At 39.6% G+C, this 19075-nt stretch overlaps 1 protein-coding gene across 1 annotated transcript; it reads right to left on the reverse strand.

The window, feature by feature from the left end:
• Positions 1–13573: 13573 nt before the first annotated feature.
• Positions 13574–17365, reverse strand: LOC149241737 (cysteine proteinase mucunain-like). Its single transcript, XM_089374044.1, has 6 exons — positions 17111–17365; positions 16488–16958; positions 15395–15630; positions 15160–15300; positions 14615–15067; positions 13574–14009 (listed from the first exon to the last, which is right to left on the reverse strand). The coding sequence occupies exons 2-6, from the start codon at positions 16945–16947 to the stop codon at positions 13902–13904; spliced, it is 1398 nt and encodes a 465-aa protein (XP_089230170.1). The 5' UTR covers positions 16948–16958; positions 17111–17365; the 3' UTR covers positions 13574–13901.
• Between the last annotated feature and the right edge of the window lie 1710 nt (positions 17366–19075).

Raw genomic sequence — 19075 nt, forward strand, 5'->3', positions numbered from 1 at the left:
CGATTCCAGAGGGGATGGTCAATTACTTAGATGAGGGTTTTTCAAAGACGAAGCAGTGTAGTTGAAGGCCGAATATGAGCACGATGGGATGAATGCGACAAAGATATATGGAACATTGTAATTGGACTCAAGGGGACTCGAAGCAGACTCCATAGATGCAAGGGTGACTCATCTATGATGCTCTGAAGAAGGGTGACTGGATGATGTTGCCACATGGGGTAGGCCCAGAGAGGACCATAAAAACATGAGTAGATGAGGGTTACTCATGACGAAAATAAACACAAGTCAATCAGTGCTTAGGTAAAGTTGTACCAAAGTATGGGTGGCTCAAAGGAAGAAATTTGGTTTTAACAGGTGGAAAAGTGAGACCTCGTGGAAAAAATGGCTTCTCGATGAAATGTCAAATTACCAAAAACGAAGGGAGACCCATTATAAAACTCGGTGGGATCTTTCCAATGGTTCTAACTGTTTGTCAAATTGAGCTACGGTTTGGTCTCAATGGGCGACAAAAAAACTAGGGTTTTTCCTATAAAAGGGTTTTTTTCTCCCAAATCCAATTCATTTGCATAGTGAGTTGTTGGAGAATTTGGAGAGGAGGAGAAGGCCTTAAATCTTGTGAAGATCATAGCATACAAAATGAACATTGGAATTTAGATCTGTGACTTTTAGGTAGGTGGTATTACTTGTCTAAAAATGGTCTGAATGCTTCTTAGAAAGATGGTTCCTGGTGAAGAATTAAGGGAAGAAAGGTATACAAGGATTAACTACTAGAAAAATTCTAGGATCATCCTCACCCACCAAATCAAATATGGGGACTATATGGTAAATACGGCATCACATAGAGTAGAATGTTTGAGAATGTGGTATTAAGCGTCTACAATATGGGATGTGTATATGGCTCGCAAGAGAGGTCGGTAGGACAAACTATCCCAAGTAATTAAAGGATGATTGACCATACCTAGATCGTTAGGGTCTAGGCTGAGACTTATGTTAATCAAGTGGGAAGGTGGCTAGGGGTTTCATCATGCCCCCAAGCATGAGATACTTCCCCCAAGCATATGTGATGGAGGGTATTGACCTAGTATGCAAAGGTAGGAATGATGCCCCTAGCTAGATGAGTTTGTGGAGTGTCATTATGTTCCAAGTGCTCAAATAATGGATTCAAGCATTCGACCATACTGGAAGAAGATCCTATAGAGTATCATGAGGAGATGTAGGGGCATATGTGCCCACCAAATTTGTATGGATAGATGTAGCATGTTATGGGCATACCTGATGTATTTAGAGTAGTGGACTCCAAACACATTATGATGAGGTTGTCCGCCATTTGTTTATGTTATGGATGCCTTCTCGTGGGAATAATGGATAGGTACAGTTAGAGAAAGGAATTGGTGGATTACCAATCTCGTTTGGCACTACATATAGGATTCAAATGGATTGAATTGATGGGTCCGCATACATGGTGTAACCATACCAAAGAATGGCTTCGGATATAATGAAATCATGCTCACCTAAACGACATGGTGTTTGAACAACTACAATGTCTAAGGGATTGGGTTGTTGATGTAAGATGGAGGGATTATTAAGTGGATCATCCCGAGAGTGATCTGAAGTGATATGAGACTCTAGAAGTTCTTCAAAATGGTGAAGAATAATGGTACTAGAGTCGACACTACCAGATGAACTAGGAGGGTTGGGGAGAATTAATTCTCCTGGACTCTCAAAATTGGATGCCCCCTTACCCAAACATTGAGTGGCAATGTAATGGCCACAAGGTGGATGTGGTTTGAAGTAAGGGGTTATTGAACCAATCGACCTCACCATGGATGAAGTTAACTCCACAACCGTTAGGGGAATTTTGAGGTCTAAAATGGGCCTCCTATGGAAATTATAAAATAATAATGGAAATAATTGTAGAAAATCATGTAGATTCACAAGCTCATGCAATGTACTAAAGCACAAGACAAGAATCTACTTCTACTTTCAACCAGCGGAAACCAATAGATCGATGAAAACAATATGAACAAGAAGAAGATAAATCAATGGCACATAACACAAGATGTATCTGGGGAAAGCCACTGCTCAAAATCCTGTTATCTGTATTGCATATATCATAAATATGAGTGAAGATACAAATCTTGTTCTCACTAGAACAATTCCGCACAAGTATGCTCAACCCCCTTAGCTCACAAGCTATCTCTTGGCCAACACTTAGCCAATTTTGTAGCTCTCCAAGCTCCTAATCTCTTGCGTAATTCCTAGGATGAATAGCCTGTATTTAAAGGGAATTCATGCTTCCAAAACTACGCAATCCAAACATAGGATCAATCTCTAATGCATGCATGATATTTACATTCCAGTAAATAATACCACTAATAGTACACTGTGCCTGCACTCTAGTCTCAACTGGCTCTTTCTCTGAACTGACATGCATGAGTGCACCAACTGACTGTTAGTCCTCTATTAGTTCCAAAAACAATTTAGAACTAATTTAACTGAACTTAACTCAGTAAACTGAGTGATATAATTTTCAACTCAATTTAAACTCATATTGGACCCTTAAAACTTAGGGAGAACTTATACATCACTACTGAAAGACTTCCAACTCGAAACTCCTAAGCTAATTAAGTTAATTAAACTTAATTAACTATTTACAAGTTGTTATGATAATAGAATTTGATTTTAATTCTCAGTTTAATTCAAGGATAAATTAAACTGGAATTTCTTGTTGTCAATTCTCAACAATAATAAAATAAGATTAGATTACATCATCAAATTTTAGAGGGAAAAAAAGAAAAAAAGTATTTTTTCAATTCGTATTTTCAACTTATCTCCCTATGCGTTTACTCAAATTTCAAGCAGAAAGACTCGTTGGTTGTAGAATTTGATTCCTCATCTTAGGAGTATCCATGTTGCATACTTTCGATGGACCGTACTACACGAAAAAATATAAATACATGAAAAATGTGATTGTAACCATGTTTTCCGTGTATTTCTCATTTTTCGTGTAGCCATTGAAAGTATGCAACATGGGTATTCCTTCGATGAGGAATTAAATTTTGCATACAATGGGTATTCCTACTCGAAATTTGAATAAAACCTTAGGGAGATAAGTTGAAAATAAGAGTTGAAAAAAATAGTTTTATTATTTTATTATCTTTTAACCTTTTTACTTTTTTACTCCAAAAATGGTGAATCATCCCCCATGGCTGACATCATCATCTTGAATCCTATTGGTTCTTATAAAGTTTAATTTTGTTGTACATTTTTCTTAAGAGGCCCATTTTAGACCTCAAAATTCCTCTAATGATATTGGTCTTGGGTTTGTTGCAGAAAGAAGAATGCACGATGTTGCATATCATCCCAAGGATAATCGAGGATGGTCATGGCTTCCATGATGTCTTCATAAAAATGAAAGATGGGAGGACTGGAGGAAGAGAAACCACATGATGAAGAGGAGATACCTGAGAAATCTTCATGAGAGACAAGGTTCACATACGCATCGTCAATGCTAGGAGATGGATGACTAGTAGATGTGACATCTACTGATGTTGAGACCGAAGTGTTTGTCAAAGAAGGTTCAATAGAATCATAATAGGGGACGTCAAGAGAGTCTCAATATATCGATCCCATGGATGAAAACAAGTAGAGAATAGGAGTGGTACTATTTGTCATTTCAACATCAAGAGGAGGAATCATGATGGGTGGTTGAAAGACCTCCTATTCTAGCAGAGGAATGGGACCAAGACCGTGGCTAGAGGGGAGGTGGAATCACTATGAGCAGTCTCTAACTCGTGAAGCACTTGAAGTGTATCACGGAAATCTTCGATACAGGGACAGTGATGAGAATAATATCCATAATTATCACACAAATCACAATGGTGATTTGTGCGTAAGGATTTGTTCTTCTTAGCTGACTCGGGTAAGGTGACATGGACCTCATGAATGTCAGAATCAGGAAAGGTGTCAGAGACCATATTCTTGATATGAGAGAGTTCAAGACAATTATTGGTGGCATGTCCAACAACATCACACAAATCACATGGAGGAGTAGGCTTTGGTGGCATAGGAGGAGCTCGAGGTGGTTGGGGTGCCTTGTCTTTGGTTCCATTTTTCTAGGATTTGCTCCCCTCACCAGATGTTTTCGCAACATGAGTAGGTTCATGTTGAGGTTGCTGAGGAACTGAAGCAAAGGAAGGGGTAGGAACAACAGGTTGAACAAGGGTTAAAGTAGTGTAAGGTTTGAGTTGATCAGGGGGAGTGTTTGTAAGAGGATCAATGTACCAAACTAGGATCCCCAAGGTAATGTTAAGTAAACTCAACATAGCCATGACAAGTGTAGAATAAACTCTTCGGGGCAAAGATTAGAATGGTATCTGACCAGAAAGGTAATGACACGGGGAAACTGCTATGAGTTGGTTAAGGCTTGGGGGAATGGTTTTGGGCTGGAAAGGACTAGGAGAGATACCAGCAAAAGGAAATGGACCTTGAGGAGTAATACCTGAAGGTTGGGTTGAGTTGGGAACAACAGGTTGCAGAGGTGTTGGTTGTTGTGAAGGTGTAGCATACCATTTGTGGGCAATCCATGACGCTTGAAGCATGCAAACACTAGAAGAGCTAAACTCTGAGAGGGTAGGTGGTGGACCATAATAAGAACCAAGTAGCGTAGAACCTTTGTAGACTCCAGATGAAACATTGGTGAGGGATGAGACAACCTTATTGCCAGTCATCGATGAGATACACCGTTGAACAATGGTGTTTATTATGGAGAATGATATTTGAGATGCAACAAATGAAGGAAGGGGAGGATGTTCTGATTTGTCAATGTCAAAGACAATCATACGATCGTCAGAATGATCTACATCACCCAAAGCAAAGATTAGATCTTTCCATTGGGATGGGAACGTCTAGAGGACTTCCAGTGTTGACATGGCAACAGGAGACTGCGCCAAGTCATCTACTAGGCTATAGGTATGGGCGTTGTTAGCAGATGCAATGTTTCAACGTAATGGGCCTTTGTGGATCTTGGGGATAACCTCTACCTTAGGCGAAGGGATCTATAAGGCACCATTTGATGATGACAGAGGCTCAATGGAAACTGGAGGTTGGGACTCAGTGGTTGACTTAGCAGGTGGTTTTACATATTGGCGCGATCGAGTCTAGAGGTTGACTTTTTTAGTATTGACTTCATCAAAATTCAACATAAGGATTTGGTAATCATTGGGGCCAGATTGTGAAGGTGGAGGAGTTGCATGACCTTGTGCAGGTTGAGCAGCAATATATCCTTGATGAGAAAAAGGATTGGTAAGCACAGCGGTTGGGATGAAGCAAGAGGAGGAAGAGGTGGAGCCATGGGCTGAGGTCCTCTAGAAGCAGTTGCTTGAGCTTCCCATACTTGGCGCATCTGAGGTAAAAGGGGACACTCATGGGTATAATGGTCATATACTCCGCAACAAGCACAAGGTTTGTTTGTATGAAGAGACTTGTTTTGCTTGGTTTGGCCACCCTATTGTTGGGTTGCGTAATTAGGCTGGTTTCATTGAGGTGCATTAGGTTGTGGACCCTGGGTATCCTGATTACCTTGAGATTGTTGGTTCTGATTACCTTTCCCCTTTTTATGTTTCTTGGGGTTGGGGGGATTGGTTGCACTCTATTGAGCATACACTTGACCTTGAGGAGGAGGTTGTTGTTGTGGCAAAGATGGAGGAGGCATGGGGGGCTGGGGCACTAGTGTCCAAGGGGATGGAGTGTTAGGTCGTGCATACGGATAGTAATGAGAGGGGACAACATTGGGATAAACAGGTGGAGTAATAGCTAGCCCTGGAATCGATTGATGCGGATGGGATATGTGTATGACATGTTGGGACTTGGATAAGCGTTGCCATGAGAAGTATTGGGAGGGGGATAGGTGTAAAGGAATTGATCCCCCCCTAGGGTTGAACATAACTCATCGGAGGCGAAGCATATGGTTGAGGTTGAGGGTGTGAAATAGATCCAACGATACCATTAGTGGCATGAGATGCCCCTGGCGCATTAGCAGCACCAGGCCGAGGTAGATCGGGAATGACAATATAAACATATCTTGATTGAGCATAGATCAGGTCATATTTCAAAGCTACTTGGAGTGCATCTTCCTCAAACTAGGAGAAGTGAGAAGCAACACCTTTAGAAATGGGGCCCAAAAGCAATCTAAGGAACCAATCCATATAGACATGGTCTTTGAATTCAAGAGCTTTACATATGCTCTTCCTTCTACAGCATTCTTGAACATGGTCAGATAAGCAGGTGCCAGAAGTTTGACGGAAAGAGGCCAAGAGTTTGGTACCAGTGTCATATCATAGAGGTAACTAGAAGTATGATAGAAAATATTTTGCTAGAGTCACGAATGTGGAATGGGAGGCATGCGGTTGGTCCACATACCACTTGGCAGCAACTCTAGTAAGGGTGCGTTGGAATAAACGAACACAAATGGAGTCTTCAATGATGGAATTAGATGAAAACCACATATGAAATGAGCGAACATGATTTGTGAGGTCTTCTCTAGGATTACCTTCGAATTTGGGGATGTCAGAAGGAAGCTTGGTAGGAATAGCAGGCCAACTGAGGTCATGGAGAAGAGGATCGTTGATGAATTGGTTGAAATTAGGGAGGCTCAAACCAGCCATAAAAGGAAACAATGGAGTAGGAGTGACCATACCGGTGGAGGTTCCGCTTGTGGGGTTACCCTGGTTACCATCTGGGTTTCCTGCACCCACATTAGTGTCTGACATGGTGGCAGTACGAGGTTGGGAAGATGCAAATTCAAAGGAAGAACTAGAAGAATAATCAAAACCAGAGTCAGAATGAGGACTCAATGGAGGACTAGAAAGATGAGTTGTAACTTGACGGGGACGAGTAAGATGTCTTAAAGGAAACTGGAGACGAAGTCCACAAAGTCTTTGCGACAAACGCCTAGGGCGCGCAATGATGTCAAGACAAAGATGACTCAATAAACTAAAGGATGATGATAAGAGAAAAAGAGCAACAAATATCGAGCAAACACCTAGTGCAGTGTTGTCAAGCGTAAACTAATTATATTAAGATGCTACTCTAATTCAAGCAAATGCGTCCTATCAAAGAAAAATGACTTCTAGCCTATAGGTGATTTAAATCCTCAAACAAGTGATAAATATTTTGTTTCAGATGGTCTTCCAAAGAACTTCTTACTTGACAGAATCTCGTCCCCGCAAGCAGAGTTGTTCAAAGAAAGGTGGGATAGAGAACCAATGGTTGCCCACAGCCAATCCTATAGGGTGTTTTCCTAAGATTGGTCACTAAGGTTACCTTCATTCCACGAGTGTGGTTGAGTCTTGAGCTTCTTGGTGATCAACCATCGCACGATATTTCTTGCTACGAGTTGGGTAGCCCTGAAGAGAACCATTCACACGATAACCTAGCCTAACCCCCTCTGAATCGGGTTTCTGACACACTCCAGCTTTAGACCATGGGATGGTGAAGGATTTTAAGTTCTCTAATATGTCAACTTCTATGTCTCAATGTAAGAGATCAATGGGTGTTATTGGAAGCCTATCCCACCGATCCTACACCTAAACTACACAGATTGTTTGGCCCTGGTGCCCAAGTGGGCTTAATCTATGTGTGTTGAATTATTAATATGTAGTGTTTCAATTCTAGGCCTGGCGGTGTTAACCAAGCTCACGTACGCTTAGGGTGTGAGTGTGTGAAAATGATGTGTCAAGTGGATGAGTTAATTGAGCATGTTTTATGATGCCATGTGCTGCTGAAAATAAAGTGTTGAAATATTGTAAATAATGTTGAAAATGACAGAAAAATAAATGGCAAATCAAGCACATGAAACCCAACCCAAAAATGCTATCAAGCAGCTAAGCAAGAGAAGGCAAGCAAGCTACTCAAAGACACATAGAAGACCTAAAAGATCTAATATTGAGATCTAGAGGCACTAATCTGTTGTAAATGGTGTAGACATAGCGAAAATCAAGGGTGAAAAATGTTGTAAAGGATAGGTATGAAGCTCCAAAACTTAAGATACTCAAGGAGATTCTTAGGGGGGAAGGTAAAACTCAAACTCTAGAGGGAGAAAAGGTTAAACGGACCTATCCAAAAGTGTTGTAAAATAATGGATCGGACCTTGAAAACCAGTGGTTGAAAATTTTGAAACCCTAGACTCCTCTCCCAGTCAATCTCTTCTTAAAAAGGTGGTGTACTCTAAACCTTAGGAGGATTTAGAGTTCCTCAAAGAGAAAATCTAAGAGAATCTAGGCCTAGGGGAGACTCCAAAGGAGATAAGAAACCCTTCCTAGTCCACACACAGCACTCTCATCAATTATGAAAAAGTTCTGAAAAAAATCTCAGAAAAAATCCAAAACGAAGGTACTGACCTGGAAACAGTGGAAAACGTAGATATCTCGCCAAAAAGTGCACTCTAAGACGCATATATGGGGCTGAAAAGTGTGTTTTTCTCCCAGGACTCTCGGCCGATAGATCTCGCACAAATTTTGTCATCTCTTGCTCGACTGGTATCTGTGACTTGCGGAAAGAACCAAAAAACCACCAATCCAAAAATTTGACCAAAAAAACTATAAATAAAAATTGAGAGGCTATAAATAGTTGCAGAAACCCTTGAAATTCACTGAAATTAGTCACCTAGGAACTGAATTACTACACCAGTGGAGTCGTCATTTGTTGATGAAAAATGTAGTTAATAACCTAGTGGAGTCCTCATTTGTTAGTATGAAATTTTTTGGAAGGTGTGCTAAAAACACTTCACTTAAGTCACTAGTGACAAGTGACCCTAACAACAATTTGTGACTACTTGCACTTCAAATCTGCAATAATAAAACGAGAAAAACCTACAATAAAAAAATATATGTGATTCAAAATAGCAAACAACAATGGAAATCCAATATAATAACCCAATATGTAAAGACTTTTAAATGAATAATAATATTTATTGATAACACCTAGTGAAGGAGATCTACAAAAGGGTCTGCAAATCCCCCTTTGTAGGACGTGCTTTGATGGCATTGTTGTTTTAGTGATTGATTCTATCTCTCAATATGAAAAACCCAAAACAAATAATGAAACTCAAGTGAGAGCTCAGATAAAAGAAGATGATAATTGTGACGATAATAATGATCATGGTGAAGAATGAATGGAAAACCCTCTTATTTATAGCAAAGTATTGGGTTGATCTCGAAAATGAAAAATAATAAAATAACATTGACCAAATCAATATCTAACCATTATGAATACTTTATTATATTTTTTGGAGAGGGAACAAATATTCAAAATGGTCAAATATCTTTATTTAGAAATAATTAACAATAAAATTATTTGTTAATTATTTCACGAGGATTAAGAATGGTGTGAAATTGAAATAATTATTAAATAGTAATTTAATAATTATTCTAGAAATAGAATTAAAGAATAATAAATAAATAAATAGTGATTTATTTAATTATTCCTATGTGATTTAGTCAAATGTGACAAGGAATAATTATCAAATAATTATTCAATAGTTATTTCTACAGAAAATTAAATAAATAATGATTTATTCAATTATTCTCATAGGCTTTTTTAATTTTAATCAAAAATAATTTAACAAAAATAGTTTACTAAATTATTTCTCATGGTGAAAGTGATTTTACGATGGTAAAATTAATCCTACATTGTGTATTTTGATCCACCTAATTAGAAATGACCAGGTGATCATTTTTTAGGTGATAACAGGGAAATTATGGCAAATTTACATTTACGATAGGAAGTGGAGAGCGAGATGTGTAGTGGCTTAAGTCAACTAAGGGAGGGAACCAACTCTTCCCTGATAGTGGTGAAGCTATGTCCCTAGAAGTGTGAGCGAAGTGGGGCGGAAGCCTTTGAAACATGGAAGGTTTGTTATTTGTGACTTGGTAAAGGGGGGTACTCATGGAAGTTAGCTTTGAAACGTGGAAGTTTGTTATCTGCGCCTTGGTAAGGGGGGTGGAAGTCGACCAAGGAGATTGGGAATTGTTGTTTAACAATTGCACTAAAGACTTGGATCTCTTGAGTGGCATTTCACCCCGAAGTTTGTGAAACTTACCAACTAGTGCAAACTATCTGGACCATTCGGCTCCTGTGTTATAGCAAGTTCCCCTCCACCCTTCTATACAAAATTTGGGTTTAGTCGGGTGACAGTTAAGGTCATGGTATTGTTTCGGTGTCATGGAACGCGAAAGCGATAAGGACATGACCGCTACGGGGACAGTGGTTGTTTTGCTTTGGGGCTGTTAGGTGACAACTTTCCCTTCATCTTTTTTTGTGTTATAATTTCTTATGGGGAGAACAGGGTAATGTGGTGCTCATTAGAAAAGCTTATGAGCCCGGAACTTGTTGGAGTAGGGTTGAATGGGCCCCTGAGGGGAGGGGATTTTGATTCCAAAATATTGTATGTTGTACTAGGTAGGGCTGATTGCGTGTGATAACTAAAGTTTTCAAAACTACAACCATTATAATCACTATGCCCCGATCCTTGTAAATTCCTTCAAGTTGGGTCTAGAGTTGTTTGTTATCAAAGATAATTGGTTCTATTTGGTTGTGTTTGAAGGGAAGGGTCAGTTTGTTTCGGTTAATCCTGTAACCCGTGGTGAGAAAATTTGGTGTTTTTTGTGTTATATTTTTACTTATTTTGGTCAATACAGTGGTTTGACTAGTGGAGTGGATGTGGGGATGCTCTAGGAGCCCTCTATGAGCAAGATTCCTGGTGGATCTCTATGTTGTACAATTGGGACATCACCCAAGTCTCCAGGGCATTGTATACACTCTCTTGGTGAAATCACGAGGGGGTGTACTATTTTAACATTGGTTTTGCTCACATCAACACTGTCCCAAGTGCACCTCTTTGGAAGTTTAGACAACAAGGTTTGGATGGTGATCGAGTGGAGGAAGTCTTGGTTCAAAATTTTCTATGCTTTAAGAATATCGTGGGCTCATCTTTGGAGGCTTTGTTGTTTGGCATGGCAACGATATTGGAACCAACCAATTTCTATCAAGATGTCATGTTAATGAACTAGAGTCTGCAAGGGAGTATCCTATTTCCAAGAGAGCACCCAACAGGGGCAACCTCACAGCTAGCATAGGCTACAGGTCTTTGTAGGTTGATACATGACACTTACTCCATACTTGATTTAGGGGGAAATTGCAAGGGAAAAGAGCAAGGCCCTTTCCCACAAATCCTCCCTTTTGGAGACTAAAGTGATGATTGAGTGGACTGACTAGATCCCAAAGTCAGGGAAAAACAAAGGGTGTTTCACCTAACTAGTATTTGCAGACTATTGATTTATATTGGCAAATGAAGTTTATTCTGGGATGCACATTGATAGTTAGGCAAGAGGAGCATAGAGATTATGTCCACTCATCGGAACATCTACACAACTACCTTAATATCATGGATCACCAATTGGCGGCAATCGAGCAACACCTTGGCCTTCTTCCTATGGGTAGTTTGCATCAGGGGAAGGGAAAAGCCCCTATTAATATTGCAATATCTAATTTGAAGCCCTCAGAATAGCAATTTATGTTGATGTTTCACATGTCCTTTGCTATTACTATATGTAGTCAATTCCTTATATTGTCTTTCTATTTTTTAATATCTCATACCTCCCTTAGGAGGATTCTATTTTGGTTATTGTCACGTCTCCCTAACAACCCTGTCTCGTGATGCAATTTTTTATTCTTCCCATTAATAGAATTTTCACCTTACAAGAAAAAAAAAATTATATATATATATATATATATATATGAGTAGTAAGTGCGACTTTCTTCCAGCAGATTTCTGGAAAGTTGTGGGGTTGTGGTCAAATCTTGATTTGCGTTGTTTAAACTGAATTTTTTACTGCATATATGGATTCAGCACCCTCAAAAACTTTTGGGGCACTTCGATTGTGAAAATATCACCTGTCAAACTTGTGATTTCAATAAATCCCCGGCAAATTCTAAACAAATTCGATCGGAAAATAAATTGAAAACCTTACCAAAAAATCACACTTTAAAACTACTCTTACATGTATAAATAAATAATTTAATAATATTTTATTATATATAAATTCAAAACATACACAGTTCAATAACCAATTTTGATAATATAGAAAATCCATAGGAATTGTAGTCAACCACAACAAAGTATAGGACAACGGATCAACGTATGTACCTAACATCTCCTACCAAGAGTGTAATTTCACAAACTATCCAATAAAAAATAGTAAATATTATGGATATAAGTACACATCTGTCCATGCAAATCCTTCGCATTATTTAGGTGATATTCCCTAATTAAAAATATATGAGTATCTTAATCAATTGGTATGCCAACTAATGCATTTGAACGATTACCGATGTTCATCATCCAAAAGAAAATACACCTGCCCATGAAAATTCTTCACATTTTTAGGTCAATAACAAAATAGCAGAACCTTTAGAATTATCATATCCCTCAATTAATAATTTGAATCTGTTCTTTAATCAATTGGTATGACAATGAATGTGACTGAATAAGAAAATATACAGCTATCTATACAAATTCTTCACATGATTTAAGTCATACAAATTCTTCACATTATTTAAGTCAAGAAGGGAACAGCCGAACCTTTTTTTTTCAAAGAGAAAATCATCATAGATTATATTAAGAAAATATAATATTCTGCATACATAATAAAAAGACCATCCCAGTCTTGAAACAGAGTTCAGAAAATGTCTAGGTGGCAGATAAACAGATACCCCACAAAAGAGAATAACCTTTGTCAGTCCAATTGCTTACAGATTTTTTAAGAAGGGAACAACGGAACCTTAACAGTATCCAGATCCCTAATTAAGATTTATTTGAAACTTTTCTTAATCAATTGGTAATTCCCCTAATAGAGTTCCAATATTGTCCAAATCCTTCACATTCTTTGGGTCAATAACAGAATAACATAACCTTGAAGGCTATCCTATTCCCTAATCAAAAATTATCTGAATGTTGTTAATCAATTGGTATGCCAATGAATGCCTCTTGAGTTCTAATATTGTCCATCGTCATAAGAAGAAGAACACGGTCCATGCATATTCTTCACATTATTTCAGTCAGTAACAGACCAACAGGAACTTTCAACATTATCATATTCACTGATTAAGAATTATCTGAATCTGTTCTGGGTCAATAACAGAATAACATAACCTTGAAGGCTATCCTATTCCCTAATCAAAAATTACCTGAACGTTGTTAATCAATTGGTATGCCAATGAATGCCTCTTGAGTTCTAATACTGTCCATCGTCATAAGAAGATGAACACTGTCCATGCATATTCTTCACATTATTTCAGTCAGTAACAGACCAACAGGAACTTTCAACATTATCATATTCACTAATTAAGAGTTATCTGAATCTGTTCTTAATCAATTGGTATGTTCTGCTCTTAATCAATTGAGATATTTCACATACAGGACATGAAAAAAAGAAAAAAATGGATTCAAAAGGCAGAATCAATGGGATCACAGCTAGAACTATGAGCCCATAACAAAAAAACACCATACTCAAGATACTTGAAACTTGGACTTTGGATTGATAATAATTTTGAGAATCACAAAGCTGTTCTGTAATAAAGCTGTTTTGTGCTGGCACAGGCTTCAGCTTTGATAATGGTCGTCCATAGAAAGATCTGTACATACACATAAATAGAAATAGAAATGGAATTGACGACAGAACATAGATGGGAAGTGTCTTGGCCGATTTGGAGGAGAAGCCATATGTGCAGGAATATTTATCGATAAATATGTTTGAGATTTTTTCATGCATTAAAATTTAATTTCTTCCCCCATTCGGACCAGCCCGTTGTTGAGTTTAGAGGGCTGGGATTGAAGGGAGAAATCAGCTATACTGGGTCCTTTCAGTGATCGCTTTCTGGCCAGAGAGAGCCCAGTAAGGTTTGGCCGGGGTACGCTTCAGCATCTTCGTTCCAAATGGATCCTTGCGACTCTGTCACAACAATTCATACAGCAAAACACAATATCAGAGCTTTGATAAAATCCAGTAAAGTTGTAAAATTGGAAACAATGGTTTCAAGTGCTTTCACACACTTCTCACACAGGGCAGGCAGCCACACAACCAATATAAGTCCTTTCACACACTTGTCACACAGAGCAGGCAGCCACACAACCAATATAGTGCTTTCAAACACTTGTCACACAGAGTACACTATCACACACGCAACCAACGTAAGTCCTTTCACACACTTGTCACAGAGAGTACACAACCAATACAAGTCCTTTCACACGCTTTTCACACAGAGTAGGCTACCACAACCAAACCAATCAACCATAATTTTAGTAGAGGGCACCACTCCCTTGTGGCCGCCCCGTTAGAATAAGGACTCTAGTGTATTGGCATTTACACTGTGCCACGAACCAGCTCTCACAAGAATGTGGGATAACGCACATGAGGAGGAGCTGAAGCTTTCACATCCATTGTGAAATAACACAGACGCTATTCCAAGATACCACAATATTAATGTATCCAAGTGTTGTTTCTCACACACACCCACTCACACAAAGGATGGGAAGGTCAAGTAAGCATATTGGTACCTTGAGGCATGTCTGTGCATCGAGATCGCAAACCGGATGATCGTTAGGGCAGCAACTGTAGTGATCGTCGCAGCATGTGGCAGAGTTGAGAGGGCAACAACCCCATGCATAGCAGTAACCCCCAAAGTCATACATGCAGCAGCAGGTGTTGCTCTCCGGGCAGGAATAGTAGTTATCACACACGGTAGGAGGCTTCACAGGGGATGGGGGAGAAGGCCCAGGGTTTGGAGGGTTGGAACCCTTCTTTACAGGGTACGATGCCTCCATCGCTATACCGCACATTCCCGTCGAAACCCCTTCAATGTTCCTCTGCAGTCTGATGAAACCTTTCTCTCCCCAGCTCTTTCCCCAAGAATTCTTCACAATCCAATAATCTTTGCCGGACTCTGAACCATACCCTACCAGAGTGACACCGTGGTCCAGCTGAGTTCCGCAGGTGCTTGTGAACACGCCCTAATGGAAAATCCCATGGAAAATTGATTAGTTGCTAGTTTAGAAAGGCTCATATGACCAAAAAGAACATGAATAAAAAATTGATCACTCACAGATTCGTAAAACTGGAACGCCCTTCCGCTGGCTTCGATGGCAACGCTAATCGGCTGATGGGCCGCGGCCTTCTTCAGCGACTTCTCATCGTTCTCAGGCACATCTTCGTAGCTATCAATTGTCACCACATGGGCATTTTTCTACAAACACATATATTAATCAGTCATGATAAACTAGAAGAAACAACAGGTAGCAGTATCAAATCCCAAATAAGCGAAGGCTCTTGAGAATTACTCGGTAAGCGTCACAGCTCCCATCGTTGGCCGTGTAAGGGTAATCATCCTCACTGTCAAGCCCACCGTTGTCTATGATAAACTGGAAAGCATAATCCATGAGACCGCCATTGCATCCTTGGTTGTAAGAAGTATCGCAGTCCACCAGTTCCTGCTCGGACAGGGAAGTCAAATTGCCAGTCACAATTTGATTGATGCCTTCAACAGCAGCCACAGTCGAGAACGCCCAACAACTTCCTGAAACACTCAAACAGAAAAAGTACAAAACAGGGAATTGTTAGGGTTTCTCTAGGTGATGACAATTCCATATAGGACTGAAAATTAGGGTGTGATATTCATTAAATAAAACAAGTCTCTCCTGCTTTTCTACACAAGATTGAAAATCAGGGTATGATATTCATGAGATAAAACTCTCTCCGGCCATTCTGCACAGGACAGAAAATCAGGGTATGATTCATGAAATAAGCCTCGTTATGGTCTCTATAGCCATTCTACACGGGACAGAAAATCAGGGTATGATATTCATGAAATAAGATCTGTTCCGTTCAGTTCCGTTCCTCCATACAGGACTGAAAATCAGGGTATGAATATCCATGAAATAAAATTTGCTATGGTCTTTCTCTTCTATACAGCACTGAAAATCAGGGTATGAATATCATGAAATAAAACTTGATATGGTCTCTCCAGCCATTTTACACAGGACTGAAAATTAGGGTATCAATATTTCATGAAATCAAACTTGTTATGTTCCTTCCAGCCATTCTATACAGGATTGTAAATCACAGCACGTATATTCATGAAATTTATAGAACTTCTTATGGTCTCTCCAGCCCTTCTATACAGGACTGAAAACGAGGGTATGAATATTCATGATATAAAAAATGTTATGGTCTCTCCAGCCACTCTATACAGGACCTAAAATGAGGGTATGAATATTCATGAAATAAAACTTCTTACGGTTTCTCCAGCTAGTCTATACAGGGCTGCTAGAAATTAAGGTATGAATATCCATGTATGCAAACTTGTTATGATCTATGCAGCCATTATATACAGGACTGAAAAATAGGGTATGAACTTTCATGAGGCAAACTTACCGCAGGAGCCCTGGTCCTTAACAGCAGCCACGGCTCCCTTTTCTCTCCAGTCAACGGACTTTGGCAAATTCTCGCCCTCCGAATACTGGTATCGAGGGCTGGGAGACTTGGACAAGCGTTTCTTGGTATCCAGCTTGGCACCCAAATATGTGGCCTTGAATTCCTCGTGACTTAGATCTGCAAACTGGTTCAGCCCCAGTTTGAAGGATGGATTCCCTTGGTTGTTGTGCTGATGAATATACAGAAAATTGTCTTTAAATACAGAGAACCTCTTCTGTTTCTCGTCAAGGCCATTATAGGCTTTCCTGTGCTGAGCGAGCCACAGTTCGTAGAGCTCCATGATCGCATCATCTTCCCTCAGATCTTTGCTATCATACCCGATGATGGAAAAATCCGCTCTGGAAGCACTGCCTGCCATGGCAAACAGTGCCAGCAGAACAAACAGCAGAAGGATTCCCATACTGATACAATCTGTCAACAAAAACAAAAACCTCAATTCTTTCCACAGCGTGCAAGGTGTCCTGAACAAATCCAAGGATATCACAGAGGCATACTATCCTTCAACTGGACTGAAATAAAATCTATGCACTAAAATACACTATGGATGGACTTTTAACACGTACCTTAGTTTTTGACTGATTTGGGCACAAATAGGGAATTTCTCTCCACCGGTCTGGGCGTAACCCTCGCTGAAAACCAAACCAGTCTGTCAAAAGATTCAAAGCCACATGGATGGACCAAGCAAAGCAGTCACCCTCAAAATGAAAAGGGTCGGCGTTCCTGTCTGCCCAGATCACAGATTCCTCATACAGAGGTTGGTATATAAAGTGGAGGCCCAGCTCCTAGCGTTGTTAATTCTGCTTATACCCTAATTTGATTGGCCATGGATTGGATTAAAGTTTCAATGATGAAATACTGAATTGTCAGTAGAGGGTGATGGCTTTTCCGGTCACCAAGGGCTGAGAAGAATTCTGATTGGAAGATAGAAAAGGCGGACGTTGGGAATTATAATTTCTAGTAAAATCGAGGGAGTGGTCAGTTTCATGATCCCGAATCCATTGCTGCCCTGTTGCTTGCATTGGAATACATAAATAATACCTAAAATCCTTACAGTTTAGGGAGTTATCGTGTTAGTTACTCCTTGGATGAGAGCCCAAAAGTATGAAAAAACGACCAGGTTCATCCCAATTTTCCTCGTTCAAATGGAATCTTCTGTCAATTCAAACAAATAATTCGGTTGGAATCTGAATTGAATCAATAATAACGCTTCCCATCTGCGATATACTTTCTTGTCACTATATGCACAGTGGCGTTTACCGATGATATCTGATTGCTTGTATTTGTGTTGATTCCTTACCGGCTGTATTGAAAATCAGCACAGATTGCCAAATTCCGTGTACGTATCTCTGTGTGCAGCAAATTCCGACTATTAATTATTTTTTAATACGGAATAATCATTTGTTTGAGTCTTTATTTTAATTTAATTATAACAACTTATACTAAACGTGGGATTAAAATGGATTTTTTTAAATGAAAAAACTGACAAAAATGTTTTTAAAAAATGTGATGAAAATATCACTATCCGAATTCCGATAGAGAAAAATTAAAATTTTAAGAAAATAATATGTATAATATAATGGATAATATATTGGAGTAATTTGGTTTACGCCATGATCTAATTTTTCCGTTGTATTTATAATAGTAGATAAATCCATAATTTATGACTCATGGTGTTCACTGTTTGATGTTGGGTATACAACCAAAGTCCCACATTGACTAGAGGTGGGGAGGATCATGGATATATAAGGATGGACAAATATCTTTATTGGTATGAGGCCTTTCGGGGTAAGTCCAAAAGCAAATCCATGAGGGCTTAGGCCCAAAGTGGACAATATCATACCATTGTGGAGATATGTGGTGTCCAGAGTCCTTACAAGTGGTATCGGAGCCATGCCCCGAAGTTAGCCAAGTGGATGAATCCTCGGAATACCGAACGAAGGTGGTGTGCCCCGGTAATATCACGATGGGATCCGTGGATGAGCTCGGTTAGACAGGCGGTGTGCTACGGATTCTTCATGGACGTGTCCTGGTCCCAACACGGTGAAGAGGAGTTGACCTGGGATAGAGCAAGCTCTCGAGGCAGGTGGTGCTCCATGTAAGGCGTGTGCTTCCAACGCATTGGAGCGGAGAACCCTGGTTGGTAGAGAGTGGACGGATGGATAATCGTTTGAGGGGAGGCTCGATGGTCCTTTGTTCGAGGGGAGGATTGTTGGGTATACAACCAAAGTCCCACATTGACTAGAGGTGGGGAGGATCATGGATATATAAGGATGGACAAATATCTCCATTGGTATGAGGCCTTTTGGGGTAAGTCCAAAAGCAAATCCATGAGGGCTTAGGCCCAAAGTGGACAATATCATACCATTGTGGAGATATGTGGTGTCCAGAGTCCTTACATTTGAGTTTTATTACAACTCTAAAACACTGGAATTGAACTAGGATGGATTGGAGTTTCTTCGAGTCTTATCACAACTCCAAACATATTCATTGGAATTGAACTAGGATGGATTTGAGAACAAACTATGTTC

This window comes from Pinus tabuliformis, chromosome 8 (assembly GCF_031772625.1).
Source record: "Pinus tabuliformis cultivar Carrire ecotype Pingquan chromosome 8, CPIR1, whole genome shotgun sequence".
NCBI classification, from domain to species: domain Eukaryota; kingdom Viridiplantae; phylum Streptophyta; class Pinopsida; order Pinales; family Pinaceae; genus Pinus; species Pinus tabuliformis.